Consider the following 25,792-nt stretch of genomic DNA (forward strand, 5'->3'; position numbering starts at 1 on the left):
GGACGGTAGTTTTACTAACCCCGAAAGTTTCTCCAACTACTCTATACTCGGTGCAGGTTGCCAGCTTGTAAAGGCGATGGCAATCCGCTTTGGGTTGGAACCGGTGGTCGGTGGCAACCTGTGATGGGCGCAACATCAGGACTGATGAATCCACACAACATCTCAAGCGTCGGCCGTGTCATTCTAAAATGTTGCAGCCAGAGATTTTCTGTGAAGTGTCTCCCCACCACCTCCTCCCAGAAGGTCTTATTCCGTCGTCTCTCCCATACCCGTGAGTTTCATCACACTGGGGTACTTTCTTCGAGCTCTAGGGCTTTCGGACAAGCAACTACTTCATTCTGCTGTCGTCTTCGGATATTATGTACAATTCCAATTATTTGTGAAACTGAAATAACAGTAAGCTGGCAAATTTCAAAAAACTGAATAATCTCTCCATTTCTTTGTTTAGTGGAGGGGGTGTAACGTTGAAAACAAAAGATAGATATTTTGCGACATAAACAAAATTATATATGGAAACGGCTCAAGGGCAGATTTTTTTCCGCGATACAACAAAACTTATGCAACAGTTCGTTTCGGAGGGGATGACGTCATCACGCACACCATTTTATCAATAAAAAGCCAGTTGGATGGAAACAGGCTGGAGACGGCAAATTTCGCACAATTTGTTTACGTATATTCTGTTTGTTGATAACAAAACGTCGCAAAAAACTGGTTGGAAACTTGGCTAGTGTTTCCTCCTGGCAGTGAACATTTCATCATGCATCAGTACAAACATAAGCAGCGTAGATGCAGACAGCTTTCTGTCCGTTGTAACGTATGTTCTTTTGAGCATTAAGCCATTCCTTTCTACGGCCTGCATTATCAAGGAGGCAGCTTCAGCACTCAATTCCTTGGAAGAAGTGCTCCTGTACGGCATGGCTACACCAAATCTCCCATTTCCAAACATATGTGGCTACAAACATCTTGTCAGCAGACTCCTGTTTCAGTTTGCAAGCTGACTGCCAGCTGGTCCTGGTTCCAGAGGTGTTCTGCCAGACCATTAAGAAGTGGTGCTACATCTTCAAGTGCAGGTTGGCTTACTCCAGAGACAGAGCTTTGGAATCGAAACACTGGCACTGCCCAAGCCTGTTGGAACTCCCTCAGCTCTTTCTCGGTTACATCCGTATGCATGAATTGGTCAAATCTGTAGTTTCAGTTAAAGATATTTTTGTAAAGATGGGCACAACGGAGACAGCATTAAAGGTTGGTGTTTCCTAGTCTTAGGCCTGGTAATCCATATCTACCAGATTTCACTCTAAAGAAACTCTCATAGACTCAAATTCCCCCAATAAAAACTGAAGAATAATAAAGCACAATAATCTATCATAGTCGATATTCACAATTCATAAAGCTCATGAGGGGTACTGAATATTAGATGTTCAACAAGTGGAGAGAGCAGGTTAGAGGAGGTGCTTGCATGGCAGATGGTGTCCTGTCTTGGAAAAAACGGTGCGCCAAAATGTGGACATCTTTGAACCCAAGACCTCTGGATTCAACACTTACTACTATATCTGGAGCCTCCCATAATAGAACAGCAGCCAGGTGCAGCGGGTTATTCAGGAAACGGGATGAAACTGAACAGGGATACTCTGCTGAAATGCACCATAATATCCTTGTAATTGTGAAATGCTCTTCGTTAAGAGAGTGCTTGTCATGACAGACCTGCATTTCAGGCTCTGACTTGGAATAAAGGAGCCATAAAACAATAAATAGTAACATAAAAATGACCACCTGCTAAAGGTACGCTTGTTCTGAGTAGCCGCCCAGAAGACCATTGTGTTGTAGCAGCAATAGACAAACACAATGTCCTTTCAGGATAATAAAGTCTACCTAACCTAACCTAGAAAGAAAAAAAAATATCATAGAAAGGGCGCAGCTGCAACAGGACAAATTACACTTAGTTTAGGGCGTCACTAACTCTGCGAAATCGGCTTGTGACCGCCCATCAGTGGTCACATTAAAATCACACATACTGTAAATACTGCACTCTTTTGTTGTATTATTCTGATGTCTTTTTAAATTTTTCCATGGTTCACCTGTACTGTCAATCTATTTCTATGCAGTTCATGTTTGCCCGACTCCACAACACCTGCTCTTCAGCATTTCTGTCCTGGTTGTTTATGTGTTTAATTATGTTGTACACTGTCTTTTGACTTGTTTGTGGTGTAAAGTAAATTGCAATGGTATAGCAGACTTCCCATAGCATATCAAATAATGACCAATCAATTAAATGATATAGCATGCCTCAAACAGTAGCATTCAGACTTTCAGCTCATTACTTCACAGGCTTCTTCATTATGTAACAAAAAGCACATTCAAAACATAATGAAAGGTACGTCCAAAAACACTTTAAAGTTTAGCATTCGGGAGGAACTGAAATATAATTACTGTACAGTAGAAGCACTTTAAAGTGGTATGAAAGAAACTTGGCAGTTGCAAGGATTCATCGCTGTCTACTATATGATTAATGAGGCAAACAGGCTGATGAGCTCTTTGGCCATCCTGGTGTGCACATTGCAAATCTACCAAGGGTCTTGTGAAGGAACAGCATATAATACACAACTAGTAAAGTCACGTCTGGGTGACTATGGGAAGGTTTCTATGATTAATCCATTCTTTTGCGATATTTTCCACAGCTCTAAATTAAAAAAAAAGTGATACAATTATAATATGTCACATGTCCATTATGTTATATTCTGTGTGCACTGTATGCTTTTCAAGTAGCACACCAACTAAGGCTACATCCACATGCTCATGTTTTCATTTTAATTGAAAACAATCTCAATCCACACTATTATTTTCATATCATTTAAGAAAATATCTCTGCCCACACTGAAATGACTGAAAACGCATACGATGCAGATGTTGGCCTACACTGGGCATGGAAGCATTGGCACAAATATCCTTAAGGGGGATGATGACACTGCCAGTCATGTGATTTATCACAAAACTTTAGCAACTGGTAAACTATTTGGTTTTTTCTAGATGTATGCAGAATTCAAACTATACAAACCTCATTTTAGATGCATACAGGCAAACAACACAACAATGGCCATGGAAAGCATCTCTTTTGTATCTGCTATGGTGGAATGGTGAGAGGTGTCCAGTCAGGGAATGAGCAGGATCCAATCAGAGAAGTGCTATGTAATCACCACAAACAAATCAGAGCGTAATTAGAGTCTGTGTTTTTAAAAGTCTATGTTTACAATGCTGTACTGCCACTTTCAAAAGTATACCCCCCTGGAGAGCATTTTCAAAAGTTTCTAAAACAGCCCGGGCAGTGTGGACGAAAGGTGAAAACTGAGACTGATATGTGTTTTTTAAATGAAAACATAGTATTGTAGCCTAAATGTAAATTTGACTAACACATATTTTGCACAAAACACCTTCACTTGATGCAGGACTGAAGGATTGGCCTCATTAAACAGAGTCAAAAAGACACTGAGCCCAAGATGCAAGTTGTTTTCAAAATTACGAGTGAAAGGCAGTGAGGTCTATTGGCTGCAACAATGGACTTCAAAGCTCCAGAGTGCCAGTTAAGTCTTGGGCTGTGATTCACTGTGTGACCCTGAGTAAGTAAGATAAGCTTAGATATTAAATATAAATGTAGTGTAGCTTCTTCTAGCTGTCATCTTGGGAAAAGACTTCTAGCAAAATAAAACTTCTTACCACTACCTGTTAGTTGATGAACACTATAATAAGCCTGTCATAATATGTCAAAATCATTTTTATGAGCTTTGTTCTTATATTTTTACCCAATTACATCAAACATTTTTTCTCTGAGATTTGTCCACCAAGTGTCATGAATTAGGAGCATAATGGCACATCATGTAAGCTGGCTTGTGCTTTTTTGTTTCATAAAATGAAGTTTAGAGTGACGATGTATTACATATGTTGGTTGAATATAGAAGTAACAAAGTCATTGTATTCTGTACATGTGACAATACTATTATTGCTACTGCTACTATTATTATTTAATAAGAAGTTCCGCATGAAGCGTATGGGATGAGTAATTATACAAATGTTTTAATACACTTGTTTGTGTAAAGGTGGGGTGTTAAATTTGATGTTATGGGCTGCCATCAGTCAGGATTTGGTCCAGAAGTTGACTGACAGCCTGCCAGGGCAAATTGCAGAGGTCTTGAAAAAGAGGGCCCAAAACTGCAAATATTGACTCTTTGCATAAACTTAATGTAATTGTCAATAAAAGCCTTTGGAACTTATAAAATGCTTGTAATTATACTTCAATATACCATAGAAACATCTGACAAAAAGATTCAAACACACTGAAGCAGCAAACTTTGTGAAAACCAAAATTTAGGTCATTCTCAAAACTTTTGGCCACAACTGTATATGGTAAATCCACTTGTGCTCATTCTATAAAACATATATATTAAAATTCAAAGTGAAAGTATGTAATGCATAGCCTCTTCTAACATATGGTATATCATTGTGTCTTCACAAAGTGATGCTAGACATATAATGCAAACCTCAAAACCAACTACATGGGAATATTAGCAGCATAAAAATGGAAAGTCAGTAGTTTGGGAGAGCGAAGTATGGCCATCGTCACCTCTTTGTACAAAAGAAACTTCTACAATACTCAACACTCCAAAAACACTCCAGATTATTAAGGATACTTGGTGCCCACCACCAACTTGAGTATGCCATTTTCAGGACCAGATAGTCTTGCTAGCTGATTAAACAGGTCATCAAATGACGAACGATCAGTGAAAGAGAAAAGAAGCAGCATGGCATCTGCTTGGTCTCGGCAAGCCTAAATAAAGAAAAGAAAGAAAAAAGTGAAAGAGATGCTGGTACAAAGAACAGAAGCTGTCAGCAGATGTGTCAGTAGAAGATGGGAGCAAGTCAAGCAACACAATGTATTTGTCTTAAAATCTGCAGATGCCTGTAGACAATAGAAATGGCCAATTCTCTTTTCTCCATATCAGCTGTCATTAGAAGAGATAATTCTGAAACCAATGCTGACATCTTAAATAATGCCACCGGAGGCAAGGAACATTTCTACTGCTCACCTCACCTCCATATATATATATATATTTACTAGAAATGAGAAGACACAGACTTTACAGTACAGCACATTCACTGAATACTGAACAAAAATATACATACATAAATATTATTTTTGGAAAGAAAATATGAAACAATGAAAAAGGTTAGTTTTAAAACAATACAACACAAAATAGGCATTAACAACAACACAGCTGACAGTCAGTGAGTCATTGTCTAACCCACATAGTCCTGAATCGAGTTGCAGGGGTCTGCTGGAGCCTATCCGAGCTAGTACAGGCCACAAGACAGTAACAAACTCTGGACTGGCAGCCAATACAATTGTATATTATTAAATGTGAAATGTGATACAACACTATCTCACGTTCTTCATGCATCTGTAAATACTTCTGCTGTTTGAAGCTCAGTCCTGCAAAGTAAAACATGCCTGCCCTTTAAACTAATCATGCATGGTGCAAGACTTATCTCATTTTTAACTAGGAAAAGCGGTGAGAAAAATCTTTGGACCTTCCCCATTCTGCTTCATGATGGTATCCATGCTTACACTGAATGGGCTGCAAAGGTTACCCTATAAAACGACCAGGCCTCCTGGAACCACCACCTGTCTCCCTGGGCCAAAAATGTCAAGTGAGCTACAGAAGAGGGTGAACAAGCAGATCAGAAAAAGTCTGTGAATTAGTTACAGCAGGTATGTAATACAGGTGCCGTTCATAAAATTAGAATATCATGACAAAGTTGATTTACTTCAGTAATTCCATTCAAAAAGTGAAACTTGTATATTAGATTCATTCATTACACACAGACTGATGTATTTCAAATGTTTATTTCTTTTAATTTTGATGATTATAACTGACAACTAATGAAAGTCTCAAATTCAGTATCTCAGAAAATTAGAATATCAATTAAGACCAATGCAAAAAAAGGATTTTTAGAAATGTTGGCCAACTGAAAGGTATGAACATGAAAAGTATGAGCATGTACAGCACTCAATATTTAGTTGGAGCTCCTTTGGCCTGGATTACTGCAGCAATGCGGTGTGGCATGGAGTCGATCAGTCTGTGGCACTGCTCAGGTGTTATGAGAGCCCATGTTGCTCTGATAGTGGCCTTCAGCTCTTCTGAATTGTTGGGTCTGGCGTATTGCACCTTCCTCTTCACAATACCCCATAAATTTTCTATGGGTTAAGCTCAGGCGAGTTTGCTGGCCAATCAAGAGCAGGGATACCATGGTCCTTAAACCAGGTACTGGTAGCTTTGGAACTTTGTGCAGGTGCCAGGTCCTGTTGGAAAATGAAATCTGCATCTCCATAAAGTTCATCAGCAGCAGGAAGCATGAAGTGCTCTAAAACTTCCTGGTAGACGGCTGTGTTGACCTTGGACCTCAGAAAACACAATGGACCAACACCAGCAGATGACATGGCACCCCAAACCATCACTGACTGTGGAAACTTTACACTGGACCTCAAGCAACATGGATTCTGTGCCTCTCCTTTCTTCCTCCAGACTCTGGGACCTTGATTTCCAAAGGAAATGCAAAATTTTACTTTCATCAGAGAACAGATCTTTGGACCACTCAGCAGCAGTTTTGTCTTTAGCCCAGGCGAGAAGCTTCTGACGCTGTCTCTTGTTCAAGAGTGGCTTGACACAAGGAATGCGGCAGCTGAAACTCATGTCTTACATACGTCTGTGCCTGGTGGTTCTTGAAGCACTGACTCCAGCTGCAGTCCACTCTTTGTGAATCTCCCCCACAGTTTTGAATGGGTTTTGTTTCACAATCCTCTCCAGGGTGCGGTTATCCCTATTGCTTGTACACTTTTTTCTACCACATCTTGTCCTTCCCTTCGCCTCTCTATTAATGTGTTTGGACACAGAGCTCTGTGAACAGCCAGCCTCTTTAGCAATGACCTTTTGTGTCTTGCACTCCTTGTGCGAGGTGTCAATGGTCGTCTTTTGGACAACTGTCAAGTCAGCAGTCTTCCCCATGATTGTGTAGCCTACAGAACTAGACTGAGAGACCATTTAAAGGCTTTTGCAGGTGTTTTGAGTTAATTAGCTGATTAGAGTGTGGCACCAGGTGTCTTCAATATTGAACCTTTTCACAATATTCTAATTTTCCGAGATACTGAATTTGGGACTTTCTTAGTTGTCAGTTATAATCATCAAAATTAAAAGAAATAAACATTTGAAATACATCAGTCTGTGTGTAATGAATGAATCTAATATACAAGTTTCACTTTTTGAATGTAATTACTGAAATAAATCAACTTTGTCATGATATTCTAATTTTATGACCGGCACCTGTAGTTCATGAAAACTAAAACTCACTTGGCTCTACTGGCGTTTTCTTAATATGTCAACCTTTTGTTTGTGTGAGCGCGTGCTTTTCTGTATCTTTAGAGCGCAGTCTCTGTTCGCTTATTTCTTGGTTATGCACAGCTTTCTTTTTCAAGCCAATGATGGAAATTTGGCATGCATGGTTTTAGGGGGGATGGTGGGGGTCTACATTGTATTCTATCAACAGAGAAACAGCACTATAGCACTATGGTAGTGTAATGTTAAGTGTGTTTGCTCTAAACCATGAACTGCTGGTTTGATTCCCATCTACTACTTTTTTTTTTTTTTTTAAATCAGCCATGTAACTCTCTTTTGTTGTCACGGCCTCAGGCTGCCCAGGGTGCTTCCATATTCTTGGCAGAGGTACTTATTGAATTTTGAGGTTGAAAGCATAATCACCCTCGGGTACATTCACAACCTGTCTCACACTGTTTCCCTGTCATATCTGAAACAGTTAAGTAGTCATAGTTGTAACACCATAGCTGAGTCAAATCTCATAATGAATTAGGATCACTCAATTGTATTTAGACTAAACACAATTAAGTTTTCCCACATTAAAATTTACAGTGGTCATTTCAAATAATACCAAGGCAATGCTGGGAAATACAGCTACTGTATATCTACATTTTAATGTATGTATGTTATGAAATGTATAAATATTACAATGCTGAAGGGGGCCTCTAGAGGCCCAAGAGCACCCACATAAGATCTGCACAAAACAGGCCACAAAACTATGAAGACGAGTCAAAAATTACCCGCACTCTGGCTGTAGAATTTATTTCATTCAACTTTCAGAAAAGACAAATACATCATTTTTCAACATAACCTCCCTGTTTTTCCAATACACTTTGTCCATCTGTAAACAAGCTCTAGTATTTCTTCAATAAAAATGTTTTAGGGTGAGCTGTGAGCCACAAATGCACTGCTGTCTTGACCTTTTCATCAGATGTGAATCTTCGTCCTAATAGGGTTTTTTTTAGGGGACCTAACAGGTGATAGTCCGATGGGGTAAGATCAGGACTATAGGGAGGATGCTGTTAACACCTCAAAACAAAGTTTTTGCAGAGTGTAAATAGTGTTGGAAGCAGTGTGCAGATGTGCATTGTTATGCAAGAACACTCTTTCCCTTGGATAACAGTCCTCTACGTTTTGTCTGAAGCTTAGGTTTTAGTTCTTCAGTGAGCATCTCACTCTAACAAGCACTGTTGATGGTTGAATCTTTCTACTGATAATGTTTCAATATTGGCCCTTGAGAATCCCAGAAAACTGTTAAGGATCAGTTTTCCAGCTGATGGTTTACTTTTCAACTTTTTCTTGGTCGATGATTGAGGATGTTTCCATTCCATACTATGGCATTTACTCTCAGGCTCGTAGTGATGAATCCATGTCTCATCACCAGTAATGATTCTTTTTAAGAAACATTCACCTTCCTTAAAGCATCGGTCCAAATTTAGTTCGCAAATATCCAAACGCTTCTGTTTGTGCTTTTCTGCAAGTTGTTTCAGTACCCATCTCGCACAAACTTTTTGAAACCCATGTCATTTTGGATTATTGCATAGGCAAAGCCATGGCTGATTTGCAAATTATTTGTCACATCATCTACTGTCACTCGTCTATTCAACAGAATCATTTCATGTGCACGCTCAATGTTGTCATCAGCCGTGGATGTGTCCAGCTCCTTCTTCATGGCTGACACTTGTGCGACCTTCTCTATCCATTCATACCCACTTCTACGAGACAAAACATTTTCTGTGCACAAAGTCTTCGATAAATATCGGCACACCCTCACACCACAAAAAACGAATCACTGCACTTTGCTGTTCTTTCATTCAAATCACAAGTGGGGCAGCCATTGTTTCTCGTACCACAGTTACAAATAACCTGATGTAACACGTTCATACCAGTACAGCAGTGACTGGGGAGATGGGGACCTTGTATTGAAAGTTCTGATAAGACAGTGCTGCCAAAAGAAGTTTTAATATAACTGGAGTGTGGATAATTTTTGACTCACCCTTGTAGACATTCATTTTATGAAAGCTAAAATAAATATTTTGTTAAGGCTAAACAAAACAGTAAGGAATAGCTGTGTTGCATCATTTGGTGTTAAAAAACCACTCAGTTCCCATTATTGAGTTTGCGAGAACATACTGTAACGGAGCGCAGAGATCTCTTTACAGCTAAGACTGAAACAGAGTGGTCTGCCATTGCTTCAGTCAGGGCAAGATGAGAAGATTGTCTGGAAGTAGGCTTGGCAGGCCGTGATGTTTGAGTGGCAGCAGTCTGTATCATTTACATCTGGAGGGTTTGAGAAGAATGGCAGAGACTTTCTTAGGACGTGCATAAACTGGAACCACACACTGGACTGCAGTATTGCTGTAGTTAGTTGTTCATTAAACACATTTTTTGGTAAAGGCACTGCATGTCCTATTATGGAGAACATTTTAATAAATGTTCTGAAGTTGTTGTTGTGTGTGTGTGTGTGATACAGTATCTGCCAAATAATACAAAGACTACATGACACAAGTTTCACTCTTACAGGGATCGAGCCTCAGACGTCAGGCGGCTGGTTTGCTGATACTGTTTAACATATAAAGCTAATACTTTATAACATATCTGTGATCTGCTGCTCCCAGCTCAGAGGGCGTGGTGGATGTTTGCTGACTGGCAGACCAACCACAAGTGTTACCTGGTAGGTAGCAACCAAAATAATCAGATTGTGACTCAGACCGTAGAAAATATATATATGTATTTACACACATATACTGTATACACACACACACACACATATCAGATGAAATCAAATAGAAAAATCTGTGGCTAAATATGCACAAAATCAAAAAATGATCACAAGTGAAAATTAATATGAGAAAAGACTTGTGGTTGCTAAATATAAACAAACATTTCCTAACGTGAAGAGAATGGTGGTTGCTAAATGGGAATGGCTTGCAAATCAAAAAAGATCTTTGCCTTGGCTCAAAATTATAATGATGGATTCAATTTTAATTGAACAGATAATAATAGATGTTAACATTAATTATCAGTCTAAAACAGAAATTCTTATATGGTCCATGAAATGTCCATATTGTTGTACACTTAAAAATTTTCCCAAATCAACATGCGGACAACAATTTTGGATGATCCGCTGTGGCAACCCCTAATGGAAGAAGCCAAAAGAAGAAGATGTTGTACATTGAAATGAATGGATGAATAACCAGGAAGATGTTGCAAAAGTGCTATAAGAAAATATAATAGTGTATTATAAATGACATCCTTTGATGCAAAAAAAAATCAAAATAAAATAATCAAAGCCAATTTCATGACAGATTTTAAAGTACCGTTCTTCAGTAAATCTATTGGAGAGCGACAAGTGAGCTGCCCGTTCTACTTTAGCCACTCTGGCTGGATAAATTCATTCCTAAGGTTATACAGACATAGAAAAGAAAAACAGCTAGCAAGTAGTAAATCATCATATAGACTGTGGGAAGTTACTGTACTAGGAAAGTACAAACAATTCATACTACAATTTATATAAATATTTTCTTTATAGACCCAAACACTGAGTTGCTTAAAGTCATTAAGAATTCCCGTCTTTAACTCTACAATACTTTAAACATGAATTCACTTTGTCAAAGCTTTCGATTGGACTTCATACTAAAATTCAGATGGCAAATCACAAGTTTCATATTATTAAAGGATTGCCCACAGACTGAAACAAAAACAATCATCATTACACAAGTATAACTTCATAGAAACTATATTCTAATTTATATTCCAGATATAACAGCTGCTGAATGGTTCTGGTCTATGGTTGAATGCAGCTCAATTACTTTCCCACAGATTTTATACTTTCTCCATATCCCCTCTAAGAGTGCTCATTTTTTTTTTTTTACCTGACACTTTTAAAATTAAAGTCAACAGTACGTACTGGTAGCAGATGGTCAAACCTTCGAATAGCATTCTCCCCACAGTCCCAGAACTGGAGACGAAACATGAGGATCCGGCCGTTCTCTCTCAGTTTAACAGGCCAAAACACCACAGTGGTTTGGATGCCTATAAACAGGAGATCCACAGAGAAATTCAGCCTCACCAATAATAGCACAAGCAATGATTTGATTTATTCTTAACATAGTGCACCTCATTTTACCACATTTCTGTAAACAATTATAAACATAGTTAAAAACACTAAAATATTCTATGCAGTGCTCATCTATCCATTTGATTTCTTTATTCCATCACACTAATATATCAATAGACTTTAGTTCTAATAAATTAGTCTCTTAATTAGTGTAACTGTTAATAGTAAAACAGAATACCCACCCAGAAAGGGGTGAGTTAGGGCTGACTTCACCCTACAGTATTTTTAGTCAACTAGTGAGAAACGTGTACCAAGTTTCATGAAAATTGCTCCATCCGTTTGGAAGTGATGTTGGAACATGCATACAAGCACACACACACATAGATTTTTATTATATTTTTATTATATATAGATATAGATATATATAGAGAGAGAAAGAGAGAGAGGTACAATTACATTGTCCCCAGTAATTGACTGGCACACCCTACCCAGAGTTGTCAGTTCCTGCCTTCAGATCAATACTGCAATGATGTGCTCTATGGCCCTGAATGGGAATAATTGGGCTTGAAGGGGAGTAATTAAATTAAAAGCTAAAGCACTTTATTAGATTACATAAAAGCAAACAATGTAACTAAACAAAGTGCAACGGTCTAGGGCAATAATGAAAAATATACAAGGGCTACAATAAGACATGACAAGTTTGTTAATAGTTTTAAGCTTTCTTAGATGATGTAAAGTCTCCATTGTTTTCTGCATTTATATCATCTGAATGTCTAAATATAGTTTGCAATATTCAACATTTGGACCACTCAAGAATGTGGCATCATGCCAGACTCCTCTTCCTACTAGCCCAGGGCTGTACAGTTAAATACAATGATAACTGCAACAAACATATTGACAATACCATATTTACTGGGCTATTGTTACTTGAGTAGTAACAATGGAATTGAGTGCCATAGACAAGTAAATAACCTTTATTGTATATAGCACCTTTGCTATATTCTGCACGTGTTTCCCAAACTTCTTTCTGTGGTGGCACACTTTATGTAATCAAAAACATCCCAAGGCACACCACCATTTTGCTAACCACAAACACATTATTTATATATGTAATATTATAAATTGTGCTTAACTGCCCAAAGGAGCAGGACTACTGGAGAAGCCGGTAAAAAAGCAGCTCCAAGATTAGTGCTCGCAGACACAGCACTTAGTGAGCACTTTGGTGACATCTCCCAGCTTCTTTGTCCCTCTGCCTGCCACTCTCTACTTCAGAGGCAACTTTTACAGTATGCCCGCTATCCACTGGCGTTGTGAGACTTGGTGGCGATCACACACCCAGGCAGATGGACTCTAGCAGGCAGAAGACATGTCCAAAGAGCTGTAAGAGCTGTGTCTGCAACACTGCGATTGCGGAGCTGCTTTTATGCCAGCTTCTCCAGGTAGTCCAGTCCTTCTCACACAGGTCTCCATCTCCTGTGCAGGTTCAGAGCCAAGTGCTCTACACTATGATTTCTACGGCACACCTGGGGTAGCTCTCATAGTGCACCACTGTGCTGCAGCACGCTGCTTGAAAAACACTGCTCTACATTATCGCCAGACACTTTACACATAAATAGATATAGAAGATCTGTTTACATGTAAATCTTTTACAGTAGGAGCACAAAAGACTTCAGCGACTTGCTCAGGGTCACTCAGTAATTCAGAGTTGGAGAGAGAACCTCCAACCTAGTGGCTTACAGTTCAGTTTTTTTAACTACTACATTATACTCAAAGCTACAGGAAAACAAAATAAGAAAATAATCAGGACCCGAGTATCACCAAGGTAAAAGAAATCATTGTGCTCTTCATGACAAACCAAGGCAACAACACCTCAAGTAAGACTGGTGAAGACTCAACATTGGTGTCTGTCACAGATTTGCAGCATTATTCATCTCTGATGACACAAGTTGAACCTACAACTTGGCACCAGAAAAAGTATCCTTTTCCAGTTATCTTTGCAGAAGAGTTTAAGTTCATTGGCACTGCAAAGAAGGCAAGAGACAACACACATAGTCCATGATAAAATTTATATTACAATTCAGGCTTCCCAATAAAACACTCCAGCAATGTGAGATTTTCTTAAAATAAATATGCTGTATGGTCACTGTTATTATTATTAGTGATAAGCCAACCCTGCTAAATTTGTTAACCAAAATGCATTTAAGATAATGGGGAAGGAGGAACTGGACTGGTTTTGAGTGGGATATAACAGCTTGATGGTCTTTTAAGTGTCTCTGAGGGCTATGGAAGCAGGAGCCAACTATGCTGGACGAATTATTGTGGTCAAAGATGTGATCTGAGCAGTGAAGCAGCAGTGTTAACCACTGCACCTCCCTTATATTCGTAGTCCACAATACTCTCTGTCTCTCCAAAGGAACTAACTAACACCCACAGAGCCTGTGATGTAAGGGATCAGCGTTATATACTCAGGGGCAAAGGGGGCTGTCCCTGTCACTATCCGCTCAGTGCTACATAGCTTGCCATAATGCTAGAAGTATCAAAAATAAGGTAAGTGAGTTGGAGTTGTATGTAGCAGAGCATAATTATGATATCATGGCAATAACGGAAACCTGGCTAAATAACAAAGATGGGGATGAGTGTAACAAGAGGGATACACATTTTTAGGAAGGATAGACAGAACAGAAAAGGAGGTGGGGTTGCTGTTTATGCCAAACAGGATTTAAATGTAAGTCCTCTTCAGTTGGATGATGAGCCCCATCTTAGTGAGGACATGTGGCTTTGCCTGGAAAATATTAGGGAAAGAGGTCTTATTTTAGGAGTGTGTTATAGACCATCCAATTCAGACACACGTCTTCTTTACGTAATATCAAAAAGGCAAGTTTACAGGGAGATATTATAGTCATGGAGGAGTTTAATTATCCAAATATTAACTGGGATAACCTTGCAGATGGAGGAGCACAAGAGCAGGAGTTTTTGTAAGTAATCAGTGACTGTTTTTTAATATAGCATGTATTTAACACGGGTGAAGCCTGTCTGGATTTAGTATTTTGTAATAATCAGGATAGAATTGAGGGTGTAGAGGTGATTGAACCACTAGGGTCAAGTGACCATAATGTAATACAATTCTCAGTATTTTGTAAGAGTGCAGATGCAAAGACTAAAATTGTTAAGTGAACTTTGGTAGGGCTAATTTTGAGCAGATGTGACAAAGTCTAAGTAGGATAGACTGGGATAAGCTTTTAAATGTGGAGACAGTCGAGGAGCAGTGGAACAGGTTTAAAATGTTTTACATGTAATGCAGGACAGATACATACCTAAATTTGGAATCAATAGGAAACTAAAAAAAAACTCCACGGTGGATTAATAAAGATTTAAAAAAAGAAGTTCCAAAGGAAAAAAAATACTTTATAAGCAATATAAGACTAATGACTGCAAAGTGAATCATAGAGCGTATGATAACATGAGGGCAACCATTAAGAAGGATATCAGGGAAGCTAAAAGACAGTTGGAGAGAAATATAGCAGATAAGGCGAAAGAAGACCCCAAGAGATTCTTTCAGTATTTTAGTAGTAAAAGAACAGTTAAGGAGGAGGTCAAGTTCATCAGGAATAGTAAAGGGAATTAAAAGATACAGACAGTGAAATAGCGGATGCCCTAAACTTACATTTTTCTGAGGTGTTTACAATGAGCAAGTGGATAACCTCCCAGAGGTAAACTGGGACTAAGGAGGTACTGAGAGATTTGGAAATTGTAGAAGGAAGAAGTGCTGTTCAGATTAAATAAACTGAAATCAAACAAATCACCAGAACCAGATAATATTTATCCTCGTGTTCTTAAGGAGGCTAGTGAGTATATAAACCCTTCACACATATTTTTAGGAAGTAACTGCACACTAGAGAGATTCCAAAGGACTAGAAAATGGCAAATATCATCCCATTATATAAAAAGGGTGACAGGGCAGATCCAAGCAACTATAGGCCAGTAAGTGTAACATGCATCATAGGAAAATTAATGGAAGGAATTATTAAGGATAAGATTGACCAACACACGGCAATTAAAGGAGTTATTCTGGACAGTCAGCATGGGTTCAGAAGAGGAAGGTAGTGTTTTACCAACATGCTGAATTTCTATGAGGAGGCAACAAAAGGATACGATCAAAGTGGAGCATATGATATTATTTATCTGGACTTTCAGAATGCATTTGATAAGGTGCCACATGAGAGGATGGGCATCAAATTAAAAAGTGGGAGTTCAGGGTGATGTTTTTAGATGGGTATAGAATTGGCTCAGACACAGGAAGCAGAGGGTGATGGTGCGAGGAACCTCATCAGAACTGGCCGATGTTAAGAGTGGTGTTCCACAGGGGTCAGTGCTAGGGCCGCTGCTATTATTAATATATATAAATGATTTAGATAGGAATATAACTAACAAGCTGGTTAAGTTTGCAGATGATACCAAGATAGGTGGATTAGCAGATAATTTGGAATCCGTTATATCATTACAGAAGGACTTGGATAGCATACAGGCTTGGGCAGATTTGTGGCAGATGAAATTTAATGTCAGTAAATGTAAAGTATTACACATAGGAAGTAAAAATGTTAGGTTTGAATACACAATGGGCAGTTGGAAAATTGAGAGTACACCTTATGAGAAGGATTTAGGAGTCATAGTGGACTCTAAGCTATCTACTTCCCAACAGTGTTCAGAAGCCATTAAGAAGGCTAACAGAATGTCACGTTATATAGCACAATGTGTGGAGTACAAGTCCTAGCAACGCTAGAAAAGGTCCAGAGAAGAGCGACTAGGCTGATTCCAGGGCTACAGGAGTTGAATTATGAGGAAAGATTAAAAGAGCTAAGCCTATACAGTTTAAGAAAAAGAAGATTAAGAGGTGACATGATTGAAGTATTTAAAATTATGAAGGGAATTAGTACAGTGGATTAAGACTGTTATTTTAAAATGAGTTCATCAAGAACAGAGGGACACAGCTGGAAACTTGTTAAGGGTAAATTTCGCAAAAACATTAGGAAGTTTTTCTTTACACAAAGAACAATAGACACTTGGAAAAAGCTGCCAAGTAGTGTGGTAGACAGTAAGACGTTAGGGACTTTCAAAACTCGACTTGATGCTTTTTTGGAAGAAATAAGTGGATAGGACTGGCAAGCTTTGTTGGGCTTAATGGCCGATTCTCGTCTAGAGTGTTCTAATGTTCTAATAGCAAGGATCATAACATTCTTAATGTAGCTGTGAAGACAAAACATACAATTGATCTATGCAGAACAACAAAGGATTTGCATTATATTCTCATAATATACCCTTTAAACAGTGTGAACTTTTTATTATTTTTTTTAACATATGCAGGATGCAAATTTGACTGGAGTTCCAATCGAGTAGTGGTATCACAAATGTGTGCATATGCAGCAAATAGTTCACGTGTTTATGACACAAATCGGACATGTAGCACAGATCAGGTAGGGACATTCCCTTTCAACATGGCAGCTACAGCTCTGCAATCTCACACTGGCCTCACAAAACGTCATGGGGAACTGGGAGGAAAAAGTTCATCTAAGCCCACTACATGGCAAATTTTCTGGGAATATTTGGCCAAACAACGTTGCTGGCAAACCCAGGAAATTTGCTGCAAAACACACTTTGGTGATCAAAACTACTTATTATAAGACATTCAGAGCACTGTAAAATAAATTCAAATCAGTGCGCAAATACTCAAGTTTTAATGGAATTTTTGTAAGCTTTTGCTTTTTATTAAACTAACTTTAAATAATAACAAACTTGTTGTGCTGCCCTAACATAAGACATGTTACATGTTGATCGGCACATGCAAGTAAGAATTCCACGTACTCTATACAGGTGACAATGCCATAATAAACCTACAATATAAAGTTACTGCAGTGCAAAACCATCCAAATGTTAAGAGATTTTGATGAATATGGATGTTTTAGACCTACCTGAGTCCAATTTACTTTCTTGTATTGCAATCGTCCAACTTTGATTTTGACATTTTGATGAATGTCGACATTTCAGACCTCCCAGATTCCGAAAATACAATTTTTTGGAATTATGTCAGTGTATGTAAACACGATAACTTGAGTACCCTTTCAGTTAGGTCAACCAAATTTTGCATTCAAGTATTATGTAGAAAACAGATTTCTATCAACTTTTCAGCTATTATCGCTAACTGGAAGTGGTACTTTATTCATGCAGCTGCAGAGTCTGATTTATTCAGCTTTACTTTTATAATAATTGTTCAATGTATTATTAATATTATTTGTCGTTGATAGTTCTTTAATGTACATAATGTAAAAATATAATTGTCTTGCGGTTTACTCCTCAAATATCTATCCCCATATCTGAGTACACAAGAAAGTCAAAGGGAGACCACTCCCAATTTTTATTTTCATGGTTAACATCAAACATTGCCAACTGGCAATTTCCTTCTTGAATGACCTATTAACTGGGGGTCTTGGCTGGATCTATGAAGAAGTTACAATGACATACTTAAACTTTACAAATAAATTACAAGGTCAACACTCTGCCTGAAGCTGAGACCCCTGTGCTGTCACAATATCCTCTGCAGTTGAAAGCACTCACTCGCTGGGTACAGATGTAGCAGGGACAGAAATTGATGTTACAATGCAACCAGGAAAGAAAGCACTGGGATTTTTGTTGAGAGCAATGTAAGATGCACTGTGGTATAATTCCTGCATACTATAATCTACCTCTATTTTTGAATCAGTATCAGTGTTAAGTATATGAATGTCTGAAGCACTCCGTCTCAGATCCATGGATTGTGTGAGCTGTGAGTAGCATCTGAATACATCTTCACAGCTGGTCTAATACAATGTTAAGTTTGTGCTTTAGCAGTCCCCAAAAAGTTCTATTTGATGCAGAGGGGCATCTATGAGACAACATTGTGATTTGTTGTATCCATCCATGAAGAAGACTCACTTAATTAAATGCAGCACACTTAACCTGCAGTCCCAGCCCATTTTCACATACAGTGGTGTTGTGCACCGACAGCTTTCAACTTCACAACATTATACAAGCAGTGAATAATGGTTCTGCCAAAGTTTGTCATTTTACACCTTAGTTCTAGTTTTTCAATCACATTTATAAACCCCCTGCTTTTGATGAAAGACATTTTTGTTTGCCTTTGTGTTTCTTTCCATTCACGTGGTAATGTCACACAAGGCCACATTTCTTATTGGCAGTATTTTGTATTGCCTATTGCAAAGGGATCTCCTAATCAAGTGTTGTTAGACAATGAAAACCTTTTTTTTCATCTATACTGTAATATTTCTACAGATTCCTTGCAGGCAGGTTAAGGATCAGCAGCCTTTGGAAATTCAGTTCACCTCTGCAGCCTCCAGGCCATGTTGCCAGTTAAGCTGATGACAATGACACTGGTCACCATCTCATAGGAACCATACCTGTGGTTTCATGGTGCATGCTTGGTACTTCCAGTCCTGCCAGCTTGGCAACAAATGCAGTTTTGCCTACTCCACTCTTTCCACAGACAAAGATTTTGTAGCTAACGGTATCAACAGACAGTTTCAGAGGAAGGGCTGGACCTTCAAGCAATCCTACCACCAAAAAAAAAAAAAATTAAATTAAATAAGAATAAAATCAATGGCAGAGAGAAAATTGGGAAAGCGGGAAACTCACAACTGTATGAATATCACTGCCAGACAATTTAAGGTTTCTAGCAAGGTGCATAACCACTGCCACAATCCTGTCATTTTTAGAGTTACAACTTGTGACATGTAGCACTCCTGCCTTGTTGCATTTGCATACATTTTTGGTCTTTTAAAGTTGTACATTTTCAAATCATAAAACACTGACTATGCCGTTCCCCACAAACTTGCCACCTAACGGGCCTTGCTCCCGATCTCATGTACCACACAATCCAGGTGTGCAAAGCTTGTAAAGACTTACCTAAAAAGACTCAAATCTGGAATAGCCACCAAGGGGCTTGGACAAAATACTGAATTAAGGGTCTGAATGCTTATAGAGCAGAGTTTACAGTTTTTAAATTGAATAAATTTGCAAACCTTTCTGAAAACGTTTTCCTTTTGTCATTATAGGTTACTGAGTGTAAATTGATGAAACTGAACAGTTTAAGATTAAATTAACAACGCAATAAAAGTGTGCAGAATGTGAGGGAGTCTAAATATTTTCTGAATACAGACACCAGAACAAATATGTATGCGCTCAGACCCTGTTGTGTTTTTATCATTACACATGGATAGAATTAAGTTGCTTTTAAATTTACAATGTCATATATGTGTGTGGTTACAAAAACGTCTAGCAGAGAATTCACTCCACATCTTGTGAGACGTGAAAAAATATCCTGATGAGAAACCTCTAATAACACATTTACCAGATTTCTTTTGTCCTCCAATAATACAGCATAAACTCTGCACATCATACATAAACAGATAAAACAGTATAAAGTAAAGGAAACTAAAACAATGAAGAGGGCTACCCTTACCAAAGTGCTTCCTCCGGTTTTTGTACAAGAGACTGCTGAAAAACTCTTTGCTTTCAGCAGAGCGGTACCAGTCAGACAGCACCAAGCAACCAGGCACCAGACGGCGTGACATCCCACTTCTGACACCAATAGCCCTGTTCAGATAAACAGTTCTCTGTTTCCTCTGTAAGAAAATATTGATAAAAGACACAAAGAGCATTTATAAAATCCTCATGTGGTGGGCTGGTTCACTTTGATCGAGTCAATACCATTTACACACAAAGTAAAATGGCTAGTAGAGCCATTCTTTGTAAGACTGTACATTGGTCTTTAGGGAAATTAAAAGAAACGCAAACAGTGGGATAGTTCTAATAAAAACTAGCAAAAACAGAGAATAAGTAGAACAGTACTAAAACATGCCAGCTCTGTCCTAGTTTATATCCCATATGCTTAAACATTTTATAAAGTGGATACATTTCATAAGCAAGTGGCAGAAATGAACAAACAAACCATTAGCCTGCTGCAGGGGCAAACATATAAAACCATATTAGTCACTGGGTAACTGTTGAGATTTGCAGCCATTAAAAACTGAACAGATGCACAGTCAGCCATTTTTAGGCTATGAAAGGGACAGATGTCAACAGTAACTTAGTTTAGAGGCCATGTTCAGGCAAACAAGGGTTTCCAGCATCTCAGAAATGTTATATTTCAGCCAGGTTTGCTCCTCTGGCATGGACTCAATTCTCTGTTTTATGTCCTTTTATTTTTGTGTCATGTAATTGTGTTAATGTTACTTTAGTTAATTATGTGCTTTGTTTTCTATGCCTGTGTTAGGAGACTTGTCGAGGGTTTCCCCAAGGGATGGGAGCACCTATTATCACTGCCTGGGACTACCCAAAGTTCCTCCCAGTTTTTTTGAATGAGTTTGGGAGTTGATGAGTTTACTTGGGTTTCTACCATTTTTTTCTTTTTTTTTTATATAGATTTTATTATAATCTCTCTATTATAAAATAAAATCTTCTCGGAAGACAATTTGATGTCACGCAAGACAAGACAGTGAGACAACATTTAAAACAAGTTCACGGATATCTAACCAAGCAGGTTTTGGAATGCTTTTGGCAGACAGACATCATGTGCTCCCAGCTCTTAAAACAACAACAAGCGACAAGCAAAACATGCAGTTCGCCAGCAGATGATCCGACCGCCTCTCCTTAGCGTGTGTTCAGCTTCCTAACCATTCACAATGTGAGCGGCAGAGACGTGAAGTGGCAAAAGGACAGCTGCTTTTCAGGCTTTGAAATGATCAATGCACAACGTGACAAGCAGAAAACGCAGCTCGCCAGCAGCAACAAGCCAGCAGATGATCCGACTGCAACTCCTTAGCGTGCATTCAGCTCCCCTTCACAAAGCAAGTGACAGAGACACGAAGTGGCAAAAGGACAGCTGCTATACAGGCTTATAAATGATCCAAGTGCAGTGCGACGAACAGAATACGCAGCTCGCCAGCAGCAGAAAGACAGCAACTGATCCGATGACATCTCCTTAGCGTGCGTTCAGCTGGCCCACCTTCACAACATGAGCGGCGTTATACGTCCTACGAGATAGATTTAACCACACCCGGGACTGGAAATAAAGGACAAGTATTGTTTTTACAAAAGTTTTAAAGTAAAAGTGAAAGTAATGCATACAGTATGTAACAATTTCCATGAAAATAACAATCTCTTTAAGTTGTATATCCGGTAAACCAAACCCGGGGGTGGGCAAGCGAAGCGAGCAGGGGGCGGAGCCCCCTAGTAAAATCAAAAAACATTTCATACATGCAAGTCAAGTTTAACAAAACTGGTTTGAACCAAATCAACCCCCACTCATAAGAAAGAGAGCTAGGTCAGCACAGTAGCACTTTAATAATAGTAAAAAATATGTATAGATAGATGGTTACGATGAGTTCAGTCACAATCTCTGGATAGATAGATAGATAGATAGATAGATAGATAGATAGATAGATAGATAGATAGATAGATAGATAGATAGATAGATTTGAAAGGCACTATATAATAGATAGATAGATAGATAGATTTGAAAGGCACTATATAATAGATAGATAGATAGATAGATAGATATGAAAGGCACTATATAATAGATAGATAGATAGATAGATATGAAAGGCACTATATAATAGATAGATAGATAGATAGATAGATAGATAGATATGAAAGGCACTATATAATAGATAGATAGATAGATAGATAGATAGATAGATAGATAGATAGATAGATAGATAGATAGATAGATAGATAGAGGAAAGAATCCACTTCTTCAAATTTAAATGCTTATTTTAAAATGTTATTTATCAGATCCTGCCAGGTTTTGAAAAGGTTCTGCGCAGATCCTCTAAGTGGGAATTAGATTTTTTTCAATTTTAAATAATATGTATAACATCAGTTACCCACTAACTTAAAAGAGCTGAGTTAGGATTCTTTCAGTTGAGCAAGGTAAGTCTATGTACTAATAGTGAAGTAAAGGCAATCATAGTTTGTTTGTCCTTCTCCACTTTAAGCCCATCTGGGAGACCACCAAACATGCTGTTAATGGATTAGGAGGGATTGTGACCCCATGGCTGTCTGAAAGGCACTTAAAGATTTTCGTCCAGAATGATGTTAATTTGGTGCAGGCCCAAAACATGTAGCCCAGTGAGGCTAGAACTTGATTGCAACGTTCGCAGGTTGGACCTTGCCCGGGAAACATTTTGGACAATTTTAAACACGAGAGATTAGCTTGATACATAATTTTAAGTTGAATAATTGCATGCTTTATGCATATGGAGCTTGAGTGCACTGCTGTCTTCCACTCCTTTTCCGAGATGCTGAGTGAGAGATCCTTTTTCTACTGTACTCTGGTATCTTTGAAAGGGAGGAACTGTAAAATGGTTTCATATATTACAGAAATGCTGTCCGAGTCCTCAAGACTTAATATGACTCCCTCAGACAATAATCAATTTTGTCTTTTAGTCGTAGGTGTGGGCTTTGTGTGCACAAGAGCTGACAACCAATGAACACTCTCCCATAGGTACAATTCATATAATGCAGTGATGACGAGTGTCTTGAGCGTCACAAACAGAAGAGAATTTCGTACGTGTGAAGTCTCATGTTTTATGCTCTATGACAGAATGGAAAAAACAAAAAAGGCCAGAGATTGTGACTGAACTCATCGTAACCATTAACCCTTTGTACAGCGCCAGCTCCACCAGGCAGCATGCTATTATTGGCAGTCACAAAAATGGGCGAGCGAGACTGTGTTAGAAAGATGGCACGCAGTTGCTAAATGACATGGCTAAGAAATGAGATCAGCACCAGCGGTCAACAAATCGGATATACACAACGACTAGAAGTTGTGATTACATACAATACGGATTTTAGAGGAAAATGTCTACCGAAGATACAGAATTCAATATGTTCAGTTACAGTATGAGAAGCCAACTGCAATAAAAAAACTACACTAGAATAAAGAAAAATGTATGGTTTTGCCATAATAACAGTTTATAAGTCAAAACAAAAATACTACCTAAGCAATATTAAGTGCTTGCAGTATCTGCACTCCAAAAAATGTTAGTGTAAAAGCCAAAGGACAAAGAGAAGAACCTGAGATGAAAGGCCAAGTCAAAGTTAAGGAAGAAAATTCACTCTGTCTCAGTAGAGTATATCTGTGTGATGTGTTAGGCCACAACAGGCAATGGGAGAAGAATCATCCTCATTAAGCAAGCTGCTGTTTCTTCCCAATTTGTGTTTGTTTATATCAATCTAGAAATTGCAAACTGGTTATAGCACATATATTTTGTACTGAATGAAGCCAGAATTTACAAGCTCAAGAATTCTTGTTTTTCTTTCCCTTTTATTCTTCTGGTAATGTAAGCCATTATTTACTAATAAGCACATAAAGTGGTTTACATCAGAAGAGCTGCACATTGGAGTCTGCTACACTTCAGATACAGTTAAGACAGCAGACTCTACAGAATAAGCCAAATAAAAAGAAAATAATAATGCACATCTCTGAATGCAAAATAAGAGAAGAAATAAAAAGCACAGCTAATTGAACAGTGACATCAATTAAAGGTAAACCAATTGCGAAACGGGACGGGATGAAAAAAATGACACCTCAGGGCCCCCAAAAGAGTGAACTTGAGGACCACTGCATCAAAACGACTGCAAACGACCTGTTGGGGTGTTAGACAGATGATACAGTTACTTAAAATAACATTTATGTGAATTAAGTACATTGTCGGTGTATTTTTCTAAGAAAAGAAACCGAACAACTGTAGTTCTACCTTTTTGCTAAAATAATTACAAACAGAAATGAGAAAAACAATAATTGCAATATGCAATGTATCAGTTTTAATGCATTACACTGCATTATGAATAAAAACTGCAAACAATTTTGTGAAATACAGATTTTGTATTTCTTCAGGGAGCTCATCATGTAGTGAGGCAAAGAGCAGGGTGGGCTGTTGAAGATTTCAACGTGTTTCCTAACAACACAATACCAAAAAAGTGTGAAAGACCAAGTGACAGAGCCGAGGCGCACCGGACATCTTTCACTGTAAAGCATTTCAGATAAGGACGGAATTCTGCGGAGAGCTCGCTCATGAAACCCTTAAGACTTAACACACACTGCTATGATTCTGAGGTATCTGATGATCTGTTAAAATCAGCTACACGTGCTGCATGTAGTTATGAAGAAAGTTTAAAACCAAGAGTGTTAACTGGGGTAGCCATGTAGCAGCTATTTATTTGATTATATACCCGGAATTGATCTGAAGGTTGCACTATGTGGTGTGTATATACTTTCATGTGTTACTATTGAAGAATAAAAACTGTGCAATAAACTCGAGTGGAGACGAACTTACCGATTTCACCCAACGTGCAGAAGGCAATCCACCTAACAGCACGTAACAGGACTGCTGGAGGAAGCCGACCGAAACCGTGCACCGCAAAAACAGCCCATAGACCAGAACGTGCCCTCGTTTTTTTTTAAACCAAACTAATGAACACAACTGCGTCGTAAAAATGGCATCAGTTTACGATGGAAGGAGATTATGAATCCCCCTAAAGATTTGAATGAACATAGCGTGGACAGTTTATTGCCTAAATCAGGCTCATCTTCAAGTGACTGTAACGTGACAATATTTCAAATATACTTAACGACACGATTTACAAAAGACACAAACTTCTCGCCGCTTTACATACCCAAACTGAACTGTTGAAATCGACAGGCGCTTCGTGGTGCCGACGCCAAAGACGTCTTTCGTAACGTCATCACGGCGCGCCCGACAACTTTGCTCGGCGTCTGTGTCGCCCTGGCAACCGCTCAAGCGGCCTACCGTACGGAATTAATTCGCGGGATAAACTGTAAACGGAAACGAACGTGAAAAAAAAAACTGTACAGTTTATTATTTGTTTGATTCATCCGGCATGTTAACTCATGAAGTCGGCAGACACCGCTGTGGGGTAATTTGTTGTGCCCCTCGATTACATCCTTAGCTCCGCCTCTTCTAATTGGTACAGTGGACAAAGTTTTTAGTTTGCTCGATCGTTCGCCGATGTATTTTACCCTTTGACACATTGTCATCACTAACATATTTTTGACAGTTATTGCAGTCTGCCCTTTCTGGTGTCTAATGCACCCCCCACGGTGTCAACCTGGAGGCGAGGTAAGCTCGTTCAGTTCTAGCCAAAATAAAAGTCAACAGACATGACAGGAAATTTCAGCCCAATCCCGCGTCACTAAGCGCAAGGACGGACTCATCTGCGGACCGGCGCTATTCAAATACGG

At 38.7% G+C, this 25,792-nt stretch overlaps 1 protein-coding gene across 2 annotated transcripts; it reads right to left on the minus strand.

The window, feature by feature from the left end:
- Positions 1 to 399: 399 nt before the first annotated feature.
- Positions 400 to 25,244, minus strand: cplane2 (ciliogenesis and planar polarity effector 2). Of its 2 annotated transcripts, none has more exons than XM_039755599.1 (6): positions 25,207 to 25,244; positions 19,988 to 20,150; positions 18,927 to 19,079; positions 11,329 to 11,453; positions 4,680 to 4,816; positions 400 to 1,183 (listed from the first exon to the last, which is right to left on the minus strand). In XM_039755599.1, exons 2-6 carry the CDS (start codon positions 20,097 to 20,099, stop codon positions 967 to 969), a joined length of 744 nt encoding a protein of 247 aa, XP_039611533.1. In that variant the 5' UTR covers positions 20,100 to 20,150; positions 25,207 to 25,244; the 3' UTR covers positions 400 to 966. The 2 variants fall into 2 exon arrangements, with proteins under 2 accessions (XP_039611533.1, XP_039611535.1); XM_039755601.1 differs by lacking the exon at positions 25,207 to 25,244 and adding an exon at positions 24,867 to 25,191.
- Positions 25,245 to 25,792: the final 548 nt, after the last annotated feature.

Source organism: Polypterus senegalus, chromosome 6 (genome assembly GCF_016835505.1).
Source record: "Polypterus senegalus isolate Bchr_013 chromosome 6, ASM1683550v1, whole genome shotgun sequence".
NCBI classification, from domain to species: Eukaryota; Metazoa; Chordata; class Cladistia; order Polypteriformes; family Polypteridae; genus Polypterus; species Polypterus senegalus.

Bases quoted from the DNA above. Each gene is read 5' to 3' on its own strand.
- cplane2 (XM_039755599.1), bottom strand. From the start codon at position 20,099: ATGTCACGCCGTCTGGTGCCTGGTTGCTTGGTGCTGTCTGACTGGTAC. The intron at 19,080-19,987 runs GTAAGGGTAGCC...TTTTGGTGGTAG, and splicing joins AAACCGGAGGAAGCACTTTG to GATTGCTTGAAGGTCCAGCC. The intron at 1,184-4,679 runs GTATCCTTAATA...CTGAAACTACAG, and splicing joins AAGTTGGTGGTGGGCACCAA to ATTTGACCAATTCATGCATA.